The 24,542-nt window shown below is 38.6% G+C and overlaps 1 protein-coding gene across 2 annotated transcripts; it reads right to left on the bottom strand.

Annotated features, from left to right (window-relative positions):
• Positions 1–1,976: 1,976 nt before the first annotated feature.
• Positions 1,977–22,048, bottom strand: grhl2b (grainyhead-like transcription factor 2b). Of its 2 annotated transcripts, none has more exons than XM_042507061.1 (16): positions 21,699–22,048; positions 19,095–19,284; positions 17,818–17,885; positions 16,514–16,892; positions 15,255–15,313; positions 14,813–14,969; positions 13,341–13,452; positions 9,902–9,996; positions 7,791–7,949; positions 6,169–6,226; positions 5,813–5,952; positions 4,482–4,519; positions 4,210–4,301; positions 3,166–3,251; positions 2,999–3,063; positions 1,977–2,924 (listed from the first exon to the last, which is right to left on the bottom strand). In XM_042507061.1, exons 1-16 carry the CDS (start codon positions 21,716–21,718, stop codon positions 2,810–2,812), a joined length of 1,833 nt encoding a protein of 610 aa, XP_042362995.1. In that variant the 5' UTR covers positions 21,719–22,048; the 3' UTR covers positions 1,977–2,809. The 2 variants fall into 2 exon arrangements, with proteins under 2 accessions (XP_042362995.1, XP_042362994.1); XM_042507060.1 differs by having other exon boundaries at positions 15,255–15,316.
• Positions 22,049–24,542: the final 2,494 nt, after the last annotated feature.

The raw sequence follows: 24,542 nt of genomic DNA on the forward strand, positions 1-24,542 counted from the left end.
AATTTTGCGGGGACAGTGGCATGTCAAGTTGCTGATAGCCTTTTTCTCATGTTTTTTTTTTTCAAAGAAATCAAACCATTTTTTTTTTCAGAGTTCAAAGTTTAAATTTTTGTGAAAGGCATCCAAGTGCAGCATGAGAAAACTTAATGTCGATCCAGGTTTCAAAGGGTTAAAGGAATATGTAACCCACAAAAATGACCATTTACATATCAGTTATTCTTGCTGTGTACTCTTGAATTAATGTAGCATACTTTATCAAGCAAACTATATCAAAACATCTGTTTACAAACTATCACACAACTCCAAGTCTCATGCATCCAGTCGCATGCTCAGACTTTCCAAAAACACATTGCTTTGCCTTGAGCCTTTTATTGTTTTCCGACTGGGGCTTAAATTGAAAGCATAAATAAATTTCACTTTTAGTCTTGGTCAGAAAGGGCCTAAAGCAAGACAATGGCAGTGTAACATCGAGCAGGCAGCAGGGTATTAGACTTGGGTTATACTTAAAATGTCATGCTTTTTTTTTTAAACTTAAATCTTTTCTGCAGACTGCTGCTCTTTGGCACTATACCTGCTTAACGGCTTCAGCTGTTAGCATTATCATTCTGTTCTTTTGGCATTTAGCTCAAAGAAATCTGTGCTTCAGGTGCAGCCAGAACCAATTGGAAAGTTTATTCAACGGCTCTTGGTACAGCCTCCTCAAACTCTGCGTTCATAAATGGAGAAGTTAGGTCCCACGTGAAAATTGCTTTGATTACATGATTTCCCCTTAAGTCGGAACAACAACTGAGAAAGTCTGCAAAAATTTTGGTATGATTTGACATCATGTATGCAGAAACTTTGCTTATGGAAGTAACTGTTTGGTTGATGGTATTAAACTTTTTGGTATGTTGCATTTTTTGCAATTTTTAATATGGTTTTAAGTTGTAACTTTTAGCTGCTGCCACGTAGAATGACCTGGATTGGTTATTTATAGTTTTTATACGTTTTTTGTAAGCATTACTCCAGATAAAGAAATATTTTTGTAGTTTTAGGGGGTGTATTGGTGCTGAAATAAGTCTGTGACAAAATGACTATTAAAAAAGCTTCAGTGTTAATGTGATGTTTAAATGCTCTGAGCAATAAAATACAACACGTCTTTGTAGGGTCCATGTTTTTTCCACAGTAAGACTTAGTACTCATGAACATACCAAAGTCAGAAGAACAACTTACGGCGCTTTCAAACCAGGATAGTCCGGGGGACTTGTTTCGATTGGGCGGGGAATGCCGAAAAAATTCACACCTTCATTTGGTTTGGTTCACTTTCACACTGCACATTTGAAAGTGGACCAAGCCACCTAGCAACGTTACACAGTTACAACAGTTGCCCGAAACGAGCACTGACCAGGAAGAAAAAAAGCATGAGGAAGAAGAAAACCCGGCTCATCGATTGGCCAGGACCGAAAACGGAAATCCATAAAAATAAAGATAAAGATAAACTTCATTGCCTGTCCCAATCAGTGACAGAAATTCTCCTTTCATCCCCTCCAGCCGGCTTGTTCACCACAAAAACAATGGAGCAACACCAAATTTATGCAGTCGTGGGGTTTTTATTTTTACTTTGCTGTTCAAACCTAATTGTTACCTAATTGTTGACTAAACACACTGCGTTCTATGTCACTTCCTTCTTTTTGGTTCACTTCCTCTCTTTGGTTCGCTGGATAGTCCATTTGCATTTCCCACTGCAAGCGAACTGCACCATGGTTCACTTGCAAGCAAACCGAGACCCAAGTTTTCAGGCGACCAGAGTTCGCTTGTTTGGTTCGCACCAGAATTTGGATGAGCTTTCACACCTGTACAAACTCAGCGGACTATCCAAGGAAACAAACTCTGGTTCCTTTGAAGCGGACCAAACAGCTCTGGTGTGAAAACGTCCTTAATTACACGGACAATTAAAGGAGCATGTGAATGCATCATTAGTCTTGTTTTACCAAAAATGACCTCTCTATCTTTATACCTTTATTGTTTTTTTCAATTTAGCCAAACACACAAGGCCAAGTGCCATTTTTCACCTGACAAAAGTTGTTTACAGTATTTTTTTAAAGGTCATTACCATCTTGTTAAGTCCTACAAATAAACACAGGCTATTTGTTGACATGTTAATAGTATGACAAAGCTGAAAATATAGAGACAAGCTATTTAAAAACTCCTGTGCACTTACAGAGGGTGACTAAAAACAACGTTTTTGAAATGTAAAGTACTTGAAATCCTTGGATAAATTGCTTTAAACAATGCAAAAAACATTAATAAATAATAACACAGCTAACAAAAACAATTGGCTGGCATGCAAAGGGGCTAAGTTAATTAACTAATTCAAGCTATACATACAGAACATCAGGCTTTTCGTGAGGCTACTCCTGATGTGTTATTTGGCAAAAACACAAGACTGTACAGAAATGTAGAGATTTTCTTTTATACAATCAAAAATATTCGGCAAAAGTGGAGAACGTGGAACTGTTCTCCATCATTTCACCTCAACACATAGTACAATGAGGAAGTAAATATAACCAGTTCATAAGAATAATGTCCTCTTTGTAAGATTGTCGTCCTCCCGCACAGAAAACATGACTTGCTTCATAGTGTAACAGTGTCAGAGAGGGATCAGGTGTGTCGGCGTTGACCTCAGAGCGTCGGGGCAACGTCACCAATGGACTGTCTCCAATACTGTCAGTCAGCTTATCAGCCAATCAATAGCAGCCTCGTAGATTCCAGCCAGCCGGCACTCACAGCGTCTCTCGCCTCTCAGTCCTCCAAGGCGGCTGACGAGCTGTCAGATCTCCGTCAGCGTGATCTTGTAGGCGTCTGCGTAGCTCTCGATGTTGAGGATGAAGGTGTCTTCGTTGGAGTAATGCTCGATGATGTTATCGTCCATGTTCACCAGGATCCTGACGCAAAACAGTCAGTTTTAATTTCTCAGGCTTTAAACGAGGCTCCAAATAGGCAAAAAAACCTCACTCACCCTTTTTTACTTTTCTTGTACACTTTGGCTATCCTCTCCGTCGGCACACCGTACTTCTCTGATATCTATGAATGACACGTGAAAGCAGTTTGTAAACAGGCGCTGTGCTGCAAACAAATTGTGCCTCTGACATCCCTCACACATGCAATCAGAGAGGCGTCACTCACAGCATCCATCAGGCCTCCGAGCGTGGGAGACTTCAGCATCAGAGCGTCAAACACCTCGTCAGTCTCCTTTCTTACATACAACAGCACTGCAGAGAAAAGAGGAAGAATGAACACTTAACTGTTAGCTTCGATATTTGTTCATTTAATCAATGAATCTACGTTTGGAGTGCATACAGTGCAAAACAAGTGTTTTGAAAGTGCTGTTCCTGTTTGTCATTTCTGTCACAACCGGCCCTAAGTGATTCCTGTGTGTCTGCGTGAGTGTGATTTTTGTTCACTTTTACCTTTTTTTTTTTGTAATTCTCTTTTTATTGGTTTATGTGAACATACAAAGACCTTTCAATCATGTACAAAGGAAAATACAAACAAACAAAAAGTCAAATAGAATAAAGGTAGTAAATTGTTTACTTTTTTCATTCACAAACACACACACACACACACACACACACACACACACACACACACACACCTTGTCTGCACTCCTTCAATCTACACACCTGCCTGCAATCAAGCCTGCAGCCTAAAAAAGAGCCAGCTCCACAAGCATTCCCTGCTGAGTTGCTGCTGAACGTGGTTTGTTGAGACAAAAATCCTGCTCTATTTCTGACACTTTTCATTTTTCCCCGGCTTGCCTGTTTGTGTTTTTGCTAAGCCCTCTTTGTGATCTCTGCCAGGATTACCTTCCTGTCATCCTGTCCACACCTCCAGCCGAAGACACCCACAAGAACACAGATCACCCCTCACCTCAGCCAACCATCGTACCCATCACTCTCATGCACATTTCACTATCTTAATAAAGAACTCTCTTTTTTCTTGCATATTGAATATCTTTGGAATATTTCATTTCTGTTAACAAAAAACAATTTTAAGACGTCCCCCTTTTTTAACATTTTATAGACTAAATAATTACCCAATTTAAAAATTGATATTAAATTAAATTTAAATTAATATTCTTGACGTCTAGGACAACTGTATGATTTCTAGATATCAGCTGAAAAAAGATAAATAAAAAAACATGTCATGGAAGAAGGAGCCATCTTGTACCTCTCTTGTGCGTCTCCTCTTTGATCTGTTTGTGAGGCGATGGACACAAATCTTCATCTGACGGCCTGAACATCCTCTTCACCAGCACGCTCCTGAAAACACACAAAAACGACACGTGTCAGGTGCTGTAAACACTGTGTTTGCATCTTTGGTGAAGTGCACTTCCTCTGTACGTGTCTGGTCGGTTTCTGTACCTGTTTTTATTTGCATTCTTAATATTTGTGTGACCTGATGTAAATGAAAATGCTCATTTCCTGTTGACGCACACTCACCCTTCTCTCTCGATCTCCTCTGCATTGAAGGTAAACACCTGCAAATGAAGGATTCGGCATTAATGTAAGTTTTAAGCTTTATACACAAATAAAAACATTGGCTCAAGTGGCACTTCATGAGGTACATATCCATAGTCAGTGTAGCTTTGGTGGTTTTACGGGAACGTTCCCATTAACCAAAGTCACACAACAACACAAATTAACAGATAATGGCAGCGGTAGACCAGCAACTCTCGTGTTCTGCAAGGTAAAATTAAGATTTTTGTCAATACTGGGGGTTTTGAAAATAGCAATAAATCGTATTCAGTAACGTGTTGGAAAGGGCTGTCTGATGGCAAGGTGCAATGGTGAAAATATTCTACATATAGTGTATATATATATATTTTAAAAGTTGCTTTTTTTAAATGCAGTTGTGGGAGACATACTCCTACTACTCTTTTAATTAGTAGTCTGTACCTGTAAGTACCTGTACCTGTAAAACTATGTAAAAATACACCTTTAGTAGTAAAAACCCTGCCTTCAACTTGTATTTAAGTTAAAGAGATAGTTTAAATAATTTAAGAAAAAAAATACATATTTAAAAATGTATATATATATTATATTTCTGAACAGATTGTTAATACTGATGCATAAATGTGAATGCAGCATTTAACTATTTTATCTGATTTAGGTGAAGCTAGTTTTAACAACTTCTTTATACTGTTAAAGTAGGTGGTTTTGTCCTTTTGTGTGTCACTTAAGGGTCAGACACTTCTGAAGGGTCACAGGATCAATCTGATGGGTTATGAGATGAACAGGACATAAAAGACAAAGAAATTTAGACAAAATCTTCTTGCACTTTTATTTTGCTTTTTTTGTGTGACATATTGCAGACTTTGACCTCTGCAGGCATCAAATAATTATTTAAATGAAACTATCTGATCACGATCCTTGATGTGAAAAAATGTAAAAAAAAAAAAAAACAAAAAAAAAAACATAAACATAAACAAAAACAAAAGGTTAAAATGTACAATATTTCCAACCAAAATGTCTTTAACTAAGTAGAATGTAGAAGAAAATGGAAATACTCATGCGAGGTACAAGAAGCTCTAACTTGTACTTGAGTAAACATGCATTTCCTCCGCAGCTGAGAGGCAGTTAAACTACGTTACAAGTTTGGATCTGGAGCTTAAATGCAGCCATCAGGTCATTCGGAAACTAAGCTGCGGCTCCAATTTCAAATTCCTGCTGATGAACTCAGCTGACAGAAAACAAGTTTTCTCAGTTTTATTCATAGAGGAGAACACTGAGTGTGAGTGTGTGTGTGTGTGTGTGTGTTTGTGTGGATCTACCTGTCCAGCCCTCTGTAGGTTCCCAAAGTGAACGTCAGGGATGAAGAGAACAGGCTGAGCCTCCAAGTCACTCATGGTCTTGAAGTAAGTGGTGTCGGACTTCTTGGGAACGCTTATCACGCCTACACCTCCGTCTTTACCTGAACAACATTTGGAAGATGATTTAGAAAAGAAATAGCAACAAGGAACATGCAAATGAATACTTCATAGTCAAAGCAGAATAGAGAGATGTGTTCACTGTCATTTCATGTAATCAAGAGGGTGATTCATAACTCTCCGGTCCTCATATTGCACCCTGGATCTAAAACTATCTTTGATTTTCGAAGCTAAAATTTTACAAACAAAATGACACAAACCTTTTGACTTCTTGCGGAACAGTTTTCGCTCCTCGTCTCTTATTTTCCTCTCTGCTCCCTGAGGAAAAAAAAAAAAAAAAAGTTTGAACACACCAAGTTGTGGAAATGTTACCGGCAGTCTTTAAACAGCTTCTCTCCTGACAAAATGAGTAATCACTACATCGTTTACGTTGTGCAGAAAAGTCTCCATTTTCAGAAAACCACATGGGGGAGATTGCATCCCATGGTGTGTTTACACTATAACGTTTGTACAGGTGTATCTGGAGGCTCACTGTGCAGGTGAGGCCACTAGAGGGAGGACTGATGTCAGTATTTAGCTCCCTCACAGTGTGTCTGACTGCACTAACGGGTGGACCATCAGCGCAGTCAGACACACTTTGACACATTAACCTTTGCTGCAGCATTTGCACTTAATGGTAAAGTAAAAACAAAACAGCAGCTCACCACATCTCAGATTAATTCAAGGTCAAAAACACAAATTTGATAAATGCACATCATTTTTGTGTGGCTCGAGATAAATGAAAATAAAAAAACGAAAGCTGCAAATGAAAACTCAGAGAGAGAGCTGTTTTACAAACATTAGAAATAAAAGCATACTTTGATGAGGGCACTCTTAATATAATAAAGCTTCATATCAGAGAAAATTTCACACGTCTTCTCCCAAAAATAAACTATGAAAAAACAAATCACCATGAACACAGCTGCAGCTATTTGTCCTGTTGTCCTCCATTCATCTGCTACTTTTGGCAGATATGTTAGTAAACTAAATATCTTTAAGTTTTTGTTTTTTTTCTGGCATTTTATAAATGAAAAATATTAATGAGAAAATAATTTGTATATCAATTAGCTACATCCGTTGTGGCAAAGCTGGAATGCTTTGCTTAGTATGTCAGAAAACAGAGATAGTATAAAATGCTTTTGTTTGGTTTTTTTTGGAGTAAACTCCATTATTCTCTGTGAGCTATGAAGCTTCATGCTGTTCTTTAAGGAAGCTGAGGTAAAAATATATGTATTGAAATTTATCATGCAGCATGAGCTAAATTAGAAGAAAATTCCTTGCTAGGTTTGAGGAAAATGGTTAAGGGATATCTTATTACAACCAAAATTAAGTGCAAATATTTAAAGCAAGCACAGTTATGCCCCTAAATCTTTAAGAGTTAAAGATCTTTAGTTGCACATTTGAGAATAGAAATCCCTCCTCTGGCCTTTGGAGTTGGCAGATTTCAAGACATCCAGCAGGAGAGCAGGTTGTGTAAATTATGCGAAACAGAAGGAGAATAAATCAGACTTTGTTCTATATTGTCCTTATTATGATGAGCTGAGAATGTCTATATTTGATGAAATGTCTCTTTAAAACCCAGAAATGATGTACAGACAAATCAAATCAATAATTTGCAGGCAGCTCAAGTCACAAAGGAGGAATATTACTCCTTTAAATTGACACATTTGAATTTGCTTAAAAATGTGATGATAACAGGGACAACAGGGAGCAAAAATCACAATACAATGTTTATAAGTATATCAATAGCACACTATTGATATACTCTCTTCATCGTCATTGATTAACTGACAAATTGATGAAACTCGAACTTATAGCTGATGAGGAGAAAGTGATTTCTCACCTTGTCACAGAAGACCTTGATCTGTGAGTAGGCCCTGTGCAGCGGCTTGTTGCTGCGGTTGTTGTAGCTGTACGTGTCGATCTGGATCATCAGAGGGAGACCCTTCACCCCCTTCTGTGAGGAGAAGTCTGTGCTCAGACAGTTGACTGTGATGAAGATCTGCCCGATGCACAGAGGACACAGACAGAGAGAGAAGAGGGGATACAACAAATATCAGTTTAGTTTTTTCTTCACAACTTTTTAGATGACCCTAACCTGCATCTATGTGGATATCTTATATTTCTTTTTGTGATCGTAGGTACAATTTTCATTTTTAAAACATGTGGAGTGAATACTTCTCCTCTGACACATTCTCCACTGCAATTCAGGCCTGCATCCTATAAAGTATTCAAAAGCTTTACAAATGCATTTTTTCATTTTTAATCAAAGATCACATTTGAAATGTCTACATTGAGGGTCATGAATTATCCAGAGTAGGCGATGTTTCTGGAGATATGTTGTTTGCTGTTGAGTTTCAAATGTTTTGTTGAAACACAAACAAAATTCCTTTCACCTCTGTTGCATCTGATTTGCAGCAGAAGTTTCAGTTATCATAAAATCCCTGTAGATAGAAATCAAAACTACATGTTACTGCATGGTTACATAGCATATCGGATTAGTGAGAAACTGTTTCTTTTTATTTTGGTTGCTTGGAAAACATAATCCTTTCTTAAACTAGCAACCACTGCTTACGATTGCTACTTACTGCAAGCTGCGCTTGGTGAAATTGTCCCTCCCAGCTCCCTTACAGTCAAGATGGTTGCGAAAATAACTAAAATGGAGATTTATGCATGTTGTATCGTGCCTTCCTTTAGTGGATCTGAACATATTGCGCTGGAATTAACCTGCAAATGAGACCACACTTTTCTATGGATGTCAATTTTTAAGCCACGGTGAAGGCTAAAATGTGGCCTCCGACACACTAGGTGAGGCTTGTTATTTGTAACTGAGCCGATTTTGGAAAACGTGGCCCTTACCAACTAGTTAGGAGGAGTAAGGAGTCAGAAGACAATGATGCTATAAAATGTCATAGCAATAGGTTTTTCAACAACTGTGAATCACCAAAACCATGAGAGGCCACTGAGCATGCAGTCATAGATGTGCACACAAAATATAAGGCTGATTTGTTCAGTAGTTTGCAAGATTAGCTTGAGACAGATGCGTACACACACATGCACACATGACATAATGCATGTTTTTGGAGACTATGCCGATTGCTAATTATCCTTTGAACGAAGTAATGACAATATTTGGAGTAATTCATTCATTTTGGTTTTTCTTTTAAACCTACAACAGTAGAATACAACATTTAAACTAGCTGTGCATTGCACCTGTTCCTGCACTGCAACAGATACACTCAGCCTCAATAGTCACACAGTTTAAGAGAAAGAGAGCGATAGAAGCAAAGAGAGAGAAAGAGTCAATATTGGCCCAGAGAAGTGTGCTTGGATTTCCTCCAGCAACGTCTTTGTCTGCAGGGCTGCTATTACAATGAACAAGCCACATAACACACACACACACACACACACACACACACACACACAGACTGACTCACACACACAGTCAGCCACATTCACACAGAAATGAGGGCAAAACAAACAACAGAGGGTGGGGACTGGGATCGGTGTGTGTTGGCCCTTGGGGGCCTCTGGAGTTAAACAGTGATGGAGAAGGAGCGGCCACAAAGGGAGTGGGCTTCACAAAGACAAAGAAGACAAACAGAGCAAAAGTACACAACGCTGCCCATCAGCTTTATGACGGGCGGCAGAAAACGTCACAAGTTTTCATTCTTATATTTTAACAAAATGCTGGAGGTTTAATTCTCCATTTTTGATTTTTTTTTGTTGTCTACAGGTGAGGTTCTTGCATCACAGTTAATTTGTCGAGCAAGTGCATTTGTTTGCCAACAGCTGAATCAGCACAAAAAAACCTGTCCCACTGCTTTTTTTTTAAACATCTACAACACGCCTTCAGCAAGAGTAAATATGGCAAACCGGTTTCTAGGAAAATTACAGTGACATTTATGTCTTGCAAAAACAAAAAAAAGAGACTGCAATATTTGTGTTTTGTACCTTGGCCTCTTCATTTACATCCCAGGTGAAGGAGATGGCATTGTAGGCGATTTCTTCAATGTTGCTTATTGTGTTGAAGCTCTCCTTGTAATCAGCTGTGAGGACAACAGAGGGATGGTTTTTATTCCTAAAAGCTTTCAAATAAAACTTCCACTCTGAAAGCACACAAAAAAATACCTTGAGTGCAGGTATAATCAAATTCTACTTTGCCCGTATCTGCTGTTTAAAGAGAATTAACCAAACATATCTCCCCTCTGAAAAAAAAGGAACACTCCATACACAGCACAAATTGGTAAATAAATGACACAAGCAGGTAGCTATTGTTTGTGAAGATAAGCAATCAAATGGCACGCTTCAATTTTATAAGATAAAACCTTATCTGCTTGGGCAAACAAACTCTCAGAGGCTTCAAAGGCAGCGGGGGAAACACAGGAGGCTATCTGGCTCTGAGAACCATATTAAAAGCCAGTCAGGTGAGCGCATCAGCGGCTATTGTTGACCTGAGGGACCAAAAACTGGAGGGACTTTAAATGTGGGGCGCTGAGTGTACTGGTATGCTGTGGGAAAGGCTTATATGTATGTTAAGGAGCTGTAGAAAACTATGCATGTGTGACTTGTTCCACGTACAGTTTTACTTTTTATGTAGGAATAAATCAGTTGGAGTTGATAGGAAAGTGCCCATGCAGGGACAGATTGCATTGTGCCGTGATCTGCCCTGAACTTTATAATTTTAATACATTTTATTCTTTAGTCATGCTTAAAGTTTCCTGTTTTATTTTGTTAATTAACATGTCCTCTCGTTTCAGATCACTTGTGTTTTCCCGCCAGTTTTGATCGTCTGCCCCGCCCTGATTAGTTTCAGCTGTCCCTCACTAGTCCTGCTGTCTACTCACCTGTTTTCACTCCCCCAATTAGTGTCTCCCTACTTATACCTGCAGTTCATTTGGTGTTTGTCAGGTTTTTTTTGTTCTGCTACCTGGTTTTCTGTGTCTGCCTTGTTTTGGGACTGTTTTGTGACACTTTGTTGGTTTTGGTCTTTACATGAGTTTGTGTTTCAGCTACAATAAAAATCACTGTCACAACAATTCTACTGGTCACTTCTCAGAGCATCCCCCCTTTACCTCAGTGACCTCGAACCCCTCCATCATCCTAACCGCCGTTACAGAGACACTTCCTGGTCCTTCAGCAGGTGCACAAAGCAGCAGGGCAGGCAGCAACACGTCTATCTGCCAGTATCCCCCGTTAAATAGCCCCATTCAAATGATCCATTCTGTGACGCGGCCCAGGGGCATGACAAACCCTCCACCGCTATTCAAATCAGCTCTCTGGACAGCTTCAGGTTACAGGTCGCATCCAGCTACAGGCCGACCTGGCTCTGAGGAGCAGGGTGGTGGGGTCTGTCATTTGACCTACTGAGCTGTTTGAATGGAGATTACCCACTAAAATGCATCCACGTACTCACATGAGTCACATGACTCATAACCGATTTATAATTCGTAAAAAGATTTTACAAAATTAATTGGCAGCAAATTTGATACTTGATTAAGCAATTTTAATGGAAAATGGAAAAACCCTGCCTCTTTAAATGAGAATATTTGTTGTATATTTGTATTTATATTATTTTCTTTGGTCTTTAATGATGTTTAATTAAATACTTTTGTGTTTTTGGAGTGTTTGTTGGACAAACCAAGCAACTTGAATATCTCAGCTTTGGGTAATAGTCACTGACATTTTATGATACAAACCGATTTTTGAATAACGTGAAAAAAGTGTTTGACTGTTTAATTAATTAAAGTAATAATTAAATGGATACATAAAATAAAAAGTACTTTGTTATTGTATTTTAATAATGTTGTAGCCTCTTGCCATTCTCCTTGTTTGTGCCAACAAAGTGTGTGAGCAGACAGGTGTGCAGCTGTAGATGCACACTGTCTTTCTATGGCTGATTCACACAAACACAGACTCATTACACTAGCAAATGCCAAAGGGAATCATGCTCAAAAAAGATAACGCACTTCCTCTTAACAGGATCAACTGGCAGTTTTGAAAGATGTTCCATCTTCAAATCATGTCAGTACTGAGAAGCTGTTTCGCAGCAAAACATCAGTAAATTAAACTTATTGCAGTTTTCAAAAGTTTCATTTTAAAATGTGCTGTTTACATATTTTTGCATTTTTTAGGGCAGTGACTCCCTAATTCTTTTTCTTAGTTTAACAGTTTAGGAAATACTGTCTTTACTACTACTTTCTTGTCTTTACTTTTTTACTTTCTTAAAGCCAAGAATACATGTATTGTATTAAATATCAAACTATTCCATTTACTACATTTGTATTAAATATCAAACTATTCCATTTACTACATTTGCGATCAATGTTAAAGCATGCATGTCTATTAAAGGGCACATTTTCTGCACAAATGAAGTTTTACATTTTAAGTTTTTATTAGATCGAGTGAAAAATAGGAAAATGTGAGAAAAGTCCACAACTAAACTTAAATTTGTGCAGCCGGATTTTCGCGTTCTTCTTATTTCCTCCCAAAGTAACTGCTTTATAACTGTTTACATTTTTCTCACGACGTTCGGGTTGGGAACAGAAGGCAGATATAAAGATATGTGTGAATCATGGGCTGATTAGGATTTGTCTTGGATGACGTAAACATAGGAATTAAGATGAAGATATAAATTGGGCAAGAATTACTTTCAACAGACCAAAACCAGCCAAGGTAACAGTGCGGCTAGCATTCCTCTCCCTGTCCCAACAAGCTGTGCATAGGTGTGTGTGTGTGTGTGTGTGTGTGTGTGTGTGTGTGTCCCATCCATCCCAAGTTTCCCACATACCTCTGAATCTCTGCCTAGTTAGCAGGCTTGGACCTGTCAAACTCAAACCGCCTACGAGCTTCTCACACACACACACTCATTCAATAAGGCGTAAATATGCTCCCTTCAAATTCGAATCTATCAACCAGAAAAATGCCGACAGACAAAAGGTCAAAAGTTTTCAGATATAAATATAATAGGAGGCTGCAGATCAACAGTGTACACTCGTGGGAAACGCTGCCAGAGAGAGAAAGTTTGTCACGTTGTTTTGGATTATTTTGCTCAATCTCCCAGGTAGTGTCGAGGAGATTAGAGGATTTATGTTGTGTGTCTCAGCATCACCTAGACATTAGGAGATTCAAGTGCGTGTGTGTGTGTGTGTTGGGCAGCCTCCTGTTTAATGCTGGATGAAGGTGGGCAGCTGAACAGCCTCAGGCAGACAGTTGGGTGGGGGCTTGTTTGCTCTCAGATTGGTCATGCCTTGTTTATTAGCTAAGTGCATTCCAGCTTGTGCAATAACATAAATCTGTCATTGTCTTTTGGTTTGTGTTGTTCCTTTTGATTGATTCAAGAATTGCTGTCGCTCACATAAAAACACTGAGAAGGTCTTGGAGGAAGTCTTACCGATGTCTAAGACTCTCTGTTTGGCCGTGTGCTGCCGGGAGTGCCAGTACTTCCAGTACTTCAGCTGCTCGTCCCGGTTCTTGTCTTCGCTGAATACAACCATGATCACACTCTGAGGAGAGGAATGAAACGGAAACAAAGGCCAAATGATGATCAAATTTAATACGTTTTAAGCAACTATTTAAAAATAGAAATCTGAGAAGTGTGTGAGAAGTGTGTCAAATGTTCAGAAAGGAGTATAAACCTATTATTTCCGACACCTCCTCAGCTATTCTTCATTTAATTAATTCATGAACTTCATCTCTAACATACTTATGATGTATTATCCTATTATATCTATCTAATATCAATGTATTGCCATACTGTAAGCAAGGAGATAAATTGTGACCTTTTTAGGTCAATTTTTAGAGAAAACTGTTAATTCTATACCCTAACATAACTCTGCTTGTTTCATAGTCCTGTGTTTTTTGCGTCTGGGTAGAAGAGTTGAATGGCTGAAGATAGATTACATCACTGAAGAGTCAGGAGGTTTGACAACACAAAAAACCCCAAACTCGGATTGGTGGTTCAAATACCGCTGGGAACTGCAGGGAGTGTGTATTTTGGAGAAATGGGCCTTCAGTCTACTGGGACATTTTTGGGGGGATTTTTGTGGGGGACAACAGGAATTTGGAATTTTTGGCCTTCGGAATAACGGCAGGGCACCAAACTATCTGATTTAAACTTAAATTTACAGTTTACAGACTGATTTTGACCTACTCCTCTTGCTGTAGTAATCCGCACACAGTTATTCTGTGTAATTACCAAACTTTGGGGTGCTCTAACTTTTAGTTTAATCTTCAGTTTATATACAGTGAATTACTGTAGATAATCTGGCCCAGTATGAGTTCTATCAGCAAAAGTGCCAAATCTCAGCAATCAGTCTGGTGAGCATAATATATTAATCATTAGAAATCATGGACAAAACAACAAAGACCCAAGTTGTAATAAACTTAAATTCTGTTTATTTGTTGTTGTGTCCTCAACTTCATCTGGACTCATATCTGTGTCCAACTAAAGAATCTAAGTCAAGTATTCATTCTCTTTTAGCTCTTTTTTGGTCTCAACCAACTCCTGAAGAACATATCTGACTTTTTAGCTGCTAAATGCTCCGCTACCTTCACTAGATAACTGTATCTGTCTGCTGGGGCTGAGCGGGTTGTGAAAAGTGGGTTTAATAGAGCTTTTTCTGGAAACACCTCCCAGCTGCAAGTGGAGTTGGGGGCCATAAATCCAAAACAGTGAGCTGAAAGATACTAAAACGCTCTGTAGACCTAATTGGAGCTGTAGAGTTGCCTCTCAGTTTGATCATAAGTAGAATTACATAGCACGAAAAAAGGATCTGGTGTGTTTTTTTGGGTAATCTATAAAATACAGCTTAATCAAATAATAAAAACTGGAATGACTTAATAGCAGTAAAAAACAGCCCTCACCCGGACTTTGCTGGTGGGATGACGGAGGCATTTGTTGGCACTGAGCTCGTTGAGCGTCACAGCGTAGAACTGGCCTTTGTTCAGGTAAGTCATTGGTCCCTCACCCTGCTTCTGACGAAGCGAGCGAGTGGCATCCAGCGTGTACTGGAAGCTGTCACTGCACGCACACACACACACACACACACACACACACACACACACACACACACACACACACACACACACACAAACACACATACAAACATAAAGAATATGTGATTAGACATAACAAGGTGCGATGGGGGCACAACAACACACATGTTGTCATTCTTTCCAGATCACTTCAAGTCATTTTTTAACATTTCAAAATGGCACATATTTGAATATTCACTCTGTAATATATTTATTAGTAATTGTGCTGTAGTAATGAGTAGACTGTGTGATGGTTTTCTGAGTGACTTACACTCCCTCCTGGTGAAATAAGAAGTCATCTGTAGCCAGAGAGGAAGGTGTGTGGTACTTCTGCTGAGGACACAGAAGACACAGAAAGAGGAAATTATTCATTTAGCCAGAGAGGAACTGGTTAAACAATGCTGAAAATGAGACAAAAAAACAACAGTATTATAAAAATAGATCAGAATGACAACATAGAGTTTTAAGGCAAACAAATCATTTTTTTCCTGTTCAGTTAAAGAACCTTCACGCATTCCTGGCAAATTTTTTAGATAAACCAGCTCTATTTTTTATGCACAAAGCCATCTTAATAACTACAAAAAATATAGCAAGACAGGTAATTTTCATTGTAAATTAGAGGCACCTGACACCCGATCGCGGGCCAAATTTGACAGAGTTAGTTTATTATCACCGCTTTAAAGGAATATTTCACCATCAAATTGGTGATTTGATTTTATTAATTACTTACCCAGTGCTACACTGAATTTGTGATAAGATCTCTTATTCCTTGCACACCTCCAATGGTGAACAAAAAATCCAAAAAAAGCAAGCATTCCTAATGATTTCAAATAATTGAGGACCACAACAGCAAAATCCTATCAAATACAGACACCCATTTACAAACTCTTACACAACTGATGCGGTATAATCCAGTTGCGTTCATCCAGTCATATGCTCCGCACTTCCCAAACACATGCATTTTTGCTAAACCTTCATATTTTCACACAAGTAGCATGCCCGGGCAAGTTTGTGCATTTGAACTCTGCTCATGCATTCAGAGTTCAAACACATTTGCTTGCCCACACACGCTAGATGTCCATGTGTGAGACTGTTTATGTGAAAATGTATATGACCAGATAAATGAGACTTTGATTACGCTGTACGAGTTGTGTGAGAGTTTGTAAAGAGATGTTTTGATGTAGTTTTGCTGTTGTTTAACGCGGACCCCTACGATTTCAGTTCATCAAGAATTTCTGTGTTTATGTCTTCGCTCAGCTTGGAGGCATGTGATAAAGTATTCTTCACATATTCAGTCTAACACAGAGTGAGTAATTCATATATAAGTTATTATTTAGTAGCTGAATTACTCCTTTAACGAGAGACGAAGAATTTTTAGAAAAAAGTCTGAAAAACAACCATGATTTTGCTTGGATGAAATATATTTCCCGTTTAAATTTGATTATCTTGTGACCCCATCAGGTTGGAAACCACCGCTTCAGGGTGTGTTTTGCCTTTCCTGTTATAACACGGTATCTGTTTCTTTCTCACCCCGTCTCTCTCTTCCTCGTACGGGCTGTCAGGCGGACTCTGCTGATCTTCTTTCACATATGCACTGTGACTGACGTTGGTCACCTCATACGGACTCTGTTCGTAGACCACCCTTGACGACTCCTCTCCCTCCGCCCTGTAGTGAAGCCCCGCTCCCGTCATGAAGACGGGCGCGTACACCTCGGCCTTCACCACGGCCACAGCTGGCGAGCCTCCATCCCCTGACACCGCTTCAGTGGCGCTGCTGAAAATCTCCCGTTTGGTCGCCTGGTGCTCCGTGTTCAGCGACAGGTTGACGGGAACAGATTTCAGGACCTGGACACGGTTGTCCACCGTCTCCGCCTCGCTTTGGCTGCTGGGGTTGCTCGGCAACGCAGACCTAAACAAACCCACAAATGTAACAGGATTTAGGATATGTTTCTGCTCTTTGTCTTTGAATTACGTTTCACCCTTACTGAACAGCATTTTGGATTCCAGATTAATTTCATGCCTCTGTAGGCTGAGAAAACCGCCGTGCACAGCCGAGAATTACTGAGAACTGAAACATTTTGTTGAACTGCTGTTGAAAAGCTGCCATGTTCACATGTTTGTTAGGGCACAAGGACACAACAATGAGTTTTGTTGAGTGACATTGGATGTAAGCATACAAGAAACCTCCTCAGGGCACCTTTAATTATCTTAAAATTGGCATAACTGAAACCCTGAACCTGTTTTACATCTGCTTTCATTTGAAGAATCCCACTAAAAATCTGCGTTAACAAAATGTTGCTTACAGATAAAAGAAATGTAACGATACATCTAGCTGAATTTTTCCATTGTTTTGTTTCACTAATTAAAAATAAATGTCATTTTTGTCTATAAAAGGTATTTCTTCCATAATCAGTGACACATTATATCATGAAATCTTTGTATTTTCTCTTTTTTTTTTCTGCAAGGATCAGGAGGTTTTCACCGGTCTGAATCCAGCCTTTCCTTCTGTCATTAACTATCAGATTTTCAAGTGAAACAAGATTGACTCCTGATATTTGCACACATGCATACTAGAAGTGCCTCTCTCGTATCAGTATAATCATGTGGAATTGGTGTTTTATTCTTAATAAAACAGAAAGTGTTTCATATCTGACAGTTTTATATGTACTCTTATTAACCACTAAAGGTGCAACATGTCAAATGTTACAATCCCTGAGCTCCAGGATTTAATTCCACACATTGCTGGGAAGGATCTGCCCACAACTACATGTTTAGCATTTTTTTTCTGTCTGTCTGTACATGTGCAACCTCGAGCGAGACACAGATTCACTGACCTCTTCTCCTGTTCCTCTGTAATTTCAACGACTTTGGGAACCTGCAGAAGCCTCTTTTCTTTAGGCACCTGGGGGAAAGAAAGAGGACACGTTATGCTGGCTTCCAATCTTTATTTGACTTTTCCTCGTTGTAGAAAGTCAGAATATGTCATATGAGCGACTTATGTCTCCGTCATTTGACATGTTTAAATGAAACAGTAGAAAGTAGCTGTCACCTGTTTACTCCAGGTGTCTGCTCAGTGTGTTTTTGAGCATTATTACAGCCTGAACACAGAATGTAAAACAGAGAAAATTGTTGATGTACTGTAGTCATAGGGTTCTACGTTTAACAACAACAAAACTATATAAAAATATCAGTTTACCAACACTCTTGTGCAGAAAAATCCGAGCCTCATTTATCCATTCGTATGCTCACTTCTTCCAGAAGAGTCAGCCATTTTTATGCTCTCTTCAATACCAGACTCTGGCACTGACAAAAACAGTAATTTTACCTCTCTGAACATGGGAGCTGCTGGTCAACAGCTGCCTCCACCAATTAGTTTGTTTCTGTTATTGTGCGACTTTGGTGTTTTAAAAGGTTAATTTTCACTAGAGTCACACAGTAACATAAACTTACTCAATGATTGAGGCAGCAGTCAACCAGCAGCACCTGTGTTCAGCAAGGTAAAATTACTGTTTTCGTCAATGGAGTCTGGTTTTGAAGAAAGTATTGATTTCAGTTCCGTCTTCTGTTAGAAAGGGCTGTCTGTTTGGGAAGTACTGAGCATGCAACTGGATATATGAGACTTGGATTACACTGCGTGAGTTGTGTGATAGTTTGTTAACAGATTTTTCAATATAGTTTTGCTGTTGTTAAACACAGACCTCTTTGCTCCAATAATACATCGAGAATTTTTTTCGTTCACCCTTGAAGCATGCAAGAAAAGCAACGTTTTCATCACAAATTCAACATAACACGGGGTGACTAACTGCTAAACAAAACTTCATTTGGGGGTGTAAGTATTTCTTTAAATTAGCCTTCCAGTCAGTTGGTGTCCTGAAACAGACAAAAGCTCTGGAATAATTATAGTTGTAAAGACTTATTTGATCCAATCCTCAAGGTTTTGATTTCATCATGCAAGAAAGGTGCAGTGCAATACCCTACCACACATTACCACTACTACACATATTTCAAGCATTTAAACTTTTCTGACCACCACTTCAGTACTCAAAAGATATTCAGATTTTTTTTTTTTATCATAACAGACAAAGAAAGGCATCAAATCTTCCATCCAGACCTTGTAGTAGTCATAGAGCAGGCCCAGGGCGTTGGCGCTGTCCTCGTCCCCGTTGATGCTCATCATGGCCTTGGTGGCGGCAGTCAGCGGGTTCTCCAGGTACGACCTCCATGCCTCGTCCTCACTGGTGTAGGCCCGCCGCACTGCGGGGAAGGAGCTCTCGTTGGGTACCACCACCACCAGGCGCTTACTGACAGACACACATAAACATTTGAATTTCAAGTGGCCGCACAATATATTGTTTTGTTCTTGTTTTTACCATGTCAACTCATGCAATAAACACATTGTGAAAGATCGCTATTTCATCAACAGAAAACAGCACTTATTATTATTTTTTTATCTGTGCCTTTTGTGCTCATTTTTATATTCAATTTGTTCAATAAAATAATGTTGGAAGTAATTTCCTTTTTTAAAAAAAAGAACAAGAAATTGGTTATATTTTAACAGTATTGTTATCAATATTCAACAATGTTATCTAATATTTCCCTCATATCGTGCAGCCCTAAGTGAAAATTGATTAATCTGCTGATTTTATTTTCACAAATGTCAAAACTTTGAGAACATCTGTTATTTTAGACATTTTCTCCACCAAACAAACAAAAGTTAATCCACAATAATGATACTACAGCCCTTTTTATAGCCTTTCTTATGTGTTTATGTGGGTTTAACTCTTCACTCTGTAGGCCCACTTAAGTCGGGATCACAGACCAGTTAAACACACAGTGTTGTCACAACATGTCTTTGAACTCAGCCAATCACAGGAGAGGCTCTGAATGTGTGACTTGCACTTGTTGTACAATGAACGGCAGCAGTACAATGTCACACCGTCAGAAAAAGTGAGTTGAGAAATATTTTTAGCTATGAAATTTGGAAACTTACAACTTGAAATGACTAATTTGTATTATTGTTGTGGTTTCTTTGATTGGCATGTCTGTCAGATCTGCCTGCGGAATAAAACAACTCACTGGTCCCGCCTCTTATCTGTGACGTCACACTGATGCAAACCTTTAAAGAAAAAGGTATAATACAGAAAAGAGGCGCTGAGGATGAAGCTGGTTAACTTTGTCTGGTTCAAATTATCACAGCTATTTTATAGTATAAATTTGGGTCAACTTCTCCATGGCAACCAATGTCTGCATGTATGAAACAGCCAAAGGAGTCTACAGTAGGTTATGATTTGGCTAATTTCTCATTTATATCTTTGCTCTTTTATTGTAAATCTGTATTCTTTACTTTGTTTAATAAATTACTGCTCTGTAAAGCACTTTGAATGGCCCTGATGTAGGCTATAAAATATGCTATAAAACAAAGCTGCCTTTCCTTGAACATCTCTACTCTAGTGGATCTGAGATGTGGGTCATAATAGTGGCAGTTGTTGCTGCTGCAGCACTGATGCATGAAATAGCATCACTGCAATTATACTTAGGAATATGTACTTGTTTTAAATACACCATCATGCTAGGAACAAGTTTCCTATTTCACTAATGATCTAGAAATATTCACTAATTTATATAATAATTAATCAGGAGTCCGACAATCAAACAACCAGCTGGGATGAGCTCATGGTGGCTTAATTTGTACATTTATTTAAATATAAAAATCCTCTTAAAGGCTGCAACTAATGATTATGTTGATTGTCAGTTCATTTGTGGATAATTTTCTCTATTAATTGTTTAGTTGTTTGGTCTATAAAATGTCAGTAAGCGTTTGAGAAGTAAAGTCTTGTCCACAACCTGAAAAAATTCTGTCATAAGGGTGTAAAGAAAGAAGACGACATTCACATATAAAAAGTTGGAAATATATTATTTTTACTGTTTCACTCTGCAAAAATGACTCAAACTGATTATTTGATTATCAAATTAGTTGGCTGTGAAATGAATACTTGATCATGAATTATGAAGCTCTATTAATAATGCAGCTATAATTAGTGTATAGACCATCAATAAGAAGAGATTTATGTCAGTCAAGGTTTAATCTGCCATATTTTGATATTTAAGAAGAAATAGGCCTATATATTTTTTAAATGAGAAGAAATAATTTTCAAAACCACAATACTATCTAAAAAAGTTAGAAAATGCGTTTCTGATTGTCGTGGAAGCAGCTCTGACTGCAGTACAAATGTTCTAATGTGTTATTTAATATAAATAACGGAGTTTGTGGTGTTGCAAAACAACACAGTAAAGGCCCACAGGCAACACAAACTGTCCTCACTTAAACGCATACACATCGCACACTGAAGGCCCAAACCAAAAAAAAAAACATAATGCAATGCAAACATAGACCTTAGACTATTATTTTCAATCAAGGACATCAAAATGTTTAGAAAATCCTGTCCTTCCATTTTTCCCCCCCATCAGTCAAAAATGGCGAATTCAACTCTAATGAAATCCACGGCGCCAACTTTCTCCACAGAAAAGAGTTCATATTTGTTATAAATATGCAAAAGTGACACAACCGGTAAGTCTTTTCCTCTGATAGAACCTATATCCGAATTTAAAATATAGTTTATTTTAATTAGCGAATAAAAAAAAAACAAAACAAAAAGTTTTCCCTTCAAGTTGAAACCATCAAAGCTCCTGTGTCTCCGCAGGCTCGATCACTTACTTGTCTGTCTCCTGTGACATATTTAGCTTCCTCTACGATTCTTCCTTGTGAAACTGGACTTTCAAGTCGGAGCAGGTAATAGAGTGAGAGAGTTGCCAGAAGTTGGGCTACAGGTAAGTCGACTTTTCTCGCCCCGCTTCTTTTCTCCCTGCCCCTCTCTCTCTCTCTCTCTCTCTCTCTCTCTCTCTCTCTCTTCACTGTCTCAGGTAAAAAGCCGCTTTTGTCCACAAACAGCCAATCACTCTGCCTGTCTCGTGCTCAATTTGCACGCAGATTATAACGACAAATATCCACGCATCCTGCTGCCATGCTTTATGATTATTTGCCTTGGCTTCCTTTAATGGCAGCGAGTCAACTTTGGCTGAAATTCTTTCACTGTGAAAAAGAAGAATTGGAGGTTGCAGGGCGAGTCTGGCGCTGATTGGCTGCTGCAGATTGAGCGGGGCTCTGATTGGCTAGTTTGGCAGAGAAGCAGGTAGAGGCCCACCTCACCTGCAAGCAGGCAACAAGAAGGCATTGAAGGGATGACACAGAAAACAGTCATAACAACTAGTCATGTTCGACCCTTTTCTTTTTTTTTTATCGGACTTCGAACTACAGCAAAGACCTTTGTCTTTTCATCTTTTATTGGATATTTTATTGAATATTTTTAATCACTATAATTGCTTGTTTTGTGTTGTTATTGCTAAATTTAATATGATTTATAAAAGAAAAACAGGTAAATATAGAAAGTTTGGCCATTTGTATCTGATTGCACAGTAGCTTACAGTATGTTATTAGAAGGAAAAGGGCAGGTATTAGAAGTTTACTTCTTCCTCCTGTTTGTTATTAAGTAGTATTATGCATTATATTATTATTACTAAGTATTATGAGAAAAAGTGTATCATGAGTTTTTGTTCTTGTTTTGGAAATTACACACTGAAATCAGCAAATAAACCAAATATTAATATTAATATGAATTTTGTGTGTACATTATTATTGAGGACTACACTTCATTTTTGTGTGGGGTTTGCTGGGTTCCAGCATTTTGTTTTTGTGTTTGTTTGTTTGTTTGTTTGTTTGCTTGCTTGCTTGCTTGCTTCTTAATATAATGACCCTCTCAGGGGGCTACACATATTTTTCCTTAAGCCTTCCTGAGTTACTGGGGGGAAATGCATGACCCTCCCCCCACCATAAGCTACCATATTTCACAGTTTCTGGCAGAGATAACTGGTTTAATTTTTAAAAATAAAAAAAAATGCTGGGAATATTTAAAATAAATACCAAATACATGTACAAATGTTCACTTTGTTCTAATAGAATAATGTTGTAAATAATGAACTTGATTTTTTAAGCCATTTGTTATGATTTACCCTTTTTACCCCCAATCCCCCCTCTTAGTTTAATAATGACTTGTCTGTGAGTGTGTGTGTTTCAGGTAATCTCAGAGCAGACAGAAGGCAGGGAGGAGCCCTGTCATTAGCTGACACAATGCCATTGTCCCTCTAATGAAGCCATTGTATAAGAAGAGTCCAGTGTTTGGGATTAACCTGCCAGGGTAAACAATGTGTGTGTCTGTGTGTGTGTGTGTGTGTCATACAATGCTGAAGCAGGGTTTAACAATTGTGGCCGCTGACCTTAAATACTCCTTTTTTGCTGTTGTGTTGTTGTCTCAGTTATTGTTGTAAATAGAGAGATGATTTTATCAATCTCAGTGGAAAACTGAAAAACTCCAGTGGTAGTGGGCTGCATCAACAAGGCCCAATATGTATTTATATGCATTTCATCAATGCACATATTTGCTCTACCAGAGCAAATTCCTTTTGATTCCCTTTTGAGTGAGCATCAAACACTCTATATTATGCATTCTGGTGGACTTTTATGCAGCAATTTGTGCATTTTCTGCATTCATTTATGGTGTCAGTGTCTTTAATTTTGTAAAAATAGAAGTTCCTAGGGACTGTCATGGGTGGAGTGGGGGTTTGGGGGTTACAATGCACATGTTCAGTGGCATACGGTAGTTACTTCAGGCCCTAGTGCATGCTGGTTAAAAGTTATGACTATATTTTTAAATCATCTACATCTTACAGCTGTAAAAGATCATGTTAACATGTCCTCCACCACTGCTCCAGAGTTACATACAAATGGTGTAAAAAAGATATACTACACCCCAATTTGATCACAACAAATGACTGGGATGTGTCTTCCAAACTGTGTCTGAATCCTGTGAAGGTGTTTGCATGATAAAATGTGGGCCTTTTACTTATGAATGCCTTCAGGCACTCTTACATGTAAATCTGAAAATTACGTTTCAGATTCAGTTAAACCGTCAGTGTGTGTTTGCATGTATGTGAAGAGCAAGCATGTGTTTGTGTGTGTTGTCCCTGCTATCCTCCCTTGTCTAATTTGTTTTACAGAGCACCTGGGCCTTTGCCGAGCTCTCCCTGTATGTTTGAATGGAGCTACTAGATAAATACGGGTGGGGTCCTTTTCTTTCAACAACACACAGACAGAGAGATGAACAACACAATGACAAAGGAATAAGAGACACAAAACCTCAGATAAGGAATGAGAGAATAAAAAGAAAGGGTTGATGTATTCCTGGCATATTTCTATCTAACTTTATTACCACTTATTCCCATAAACATGGTTGGATCACTGAATATGCCTACAGGCATCCTGAGCACCTGCGTCCTGAATAGAGACTCTGAAATTACTGGCAAAACTTCTTGCTAAAAAGTCAGTTGACTACAAAAAGATGCAAAACAACTGCAAGATGGATGCATAAATACCACAAAGAGACACAAAATGATAGAGATGCAAAAGTATCACAAAGAGATTCAAGATGATGACAAAGAGATGCAA

This window comes from Plectropomus leopardus, chromosome 18 (assembly GCF_008729295.1).
Source record: "Plectropomus leopardus isolate mb chromosome 18, YSFRI_Pleo_2.0, whole genome shotgun sequence".
Classification (NCBI taxonomy): domain Eukaryota; kingdom Metazoa; phylum Chordata; class Actinopteri; order Perciformes; family Serranidae; genus Plectropomus; species Plectropomus leopardus.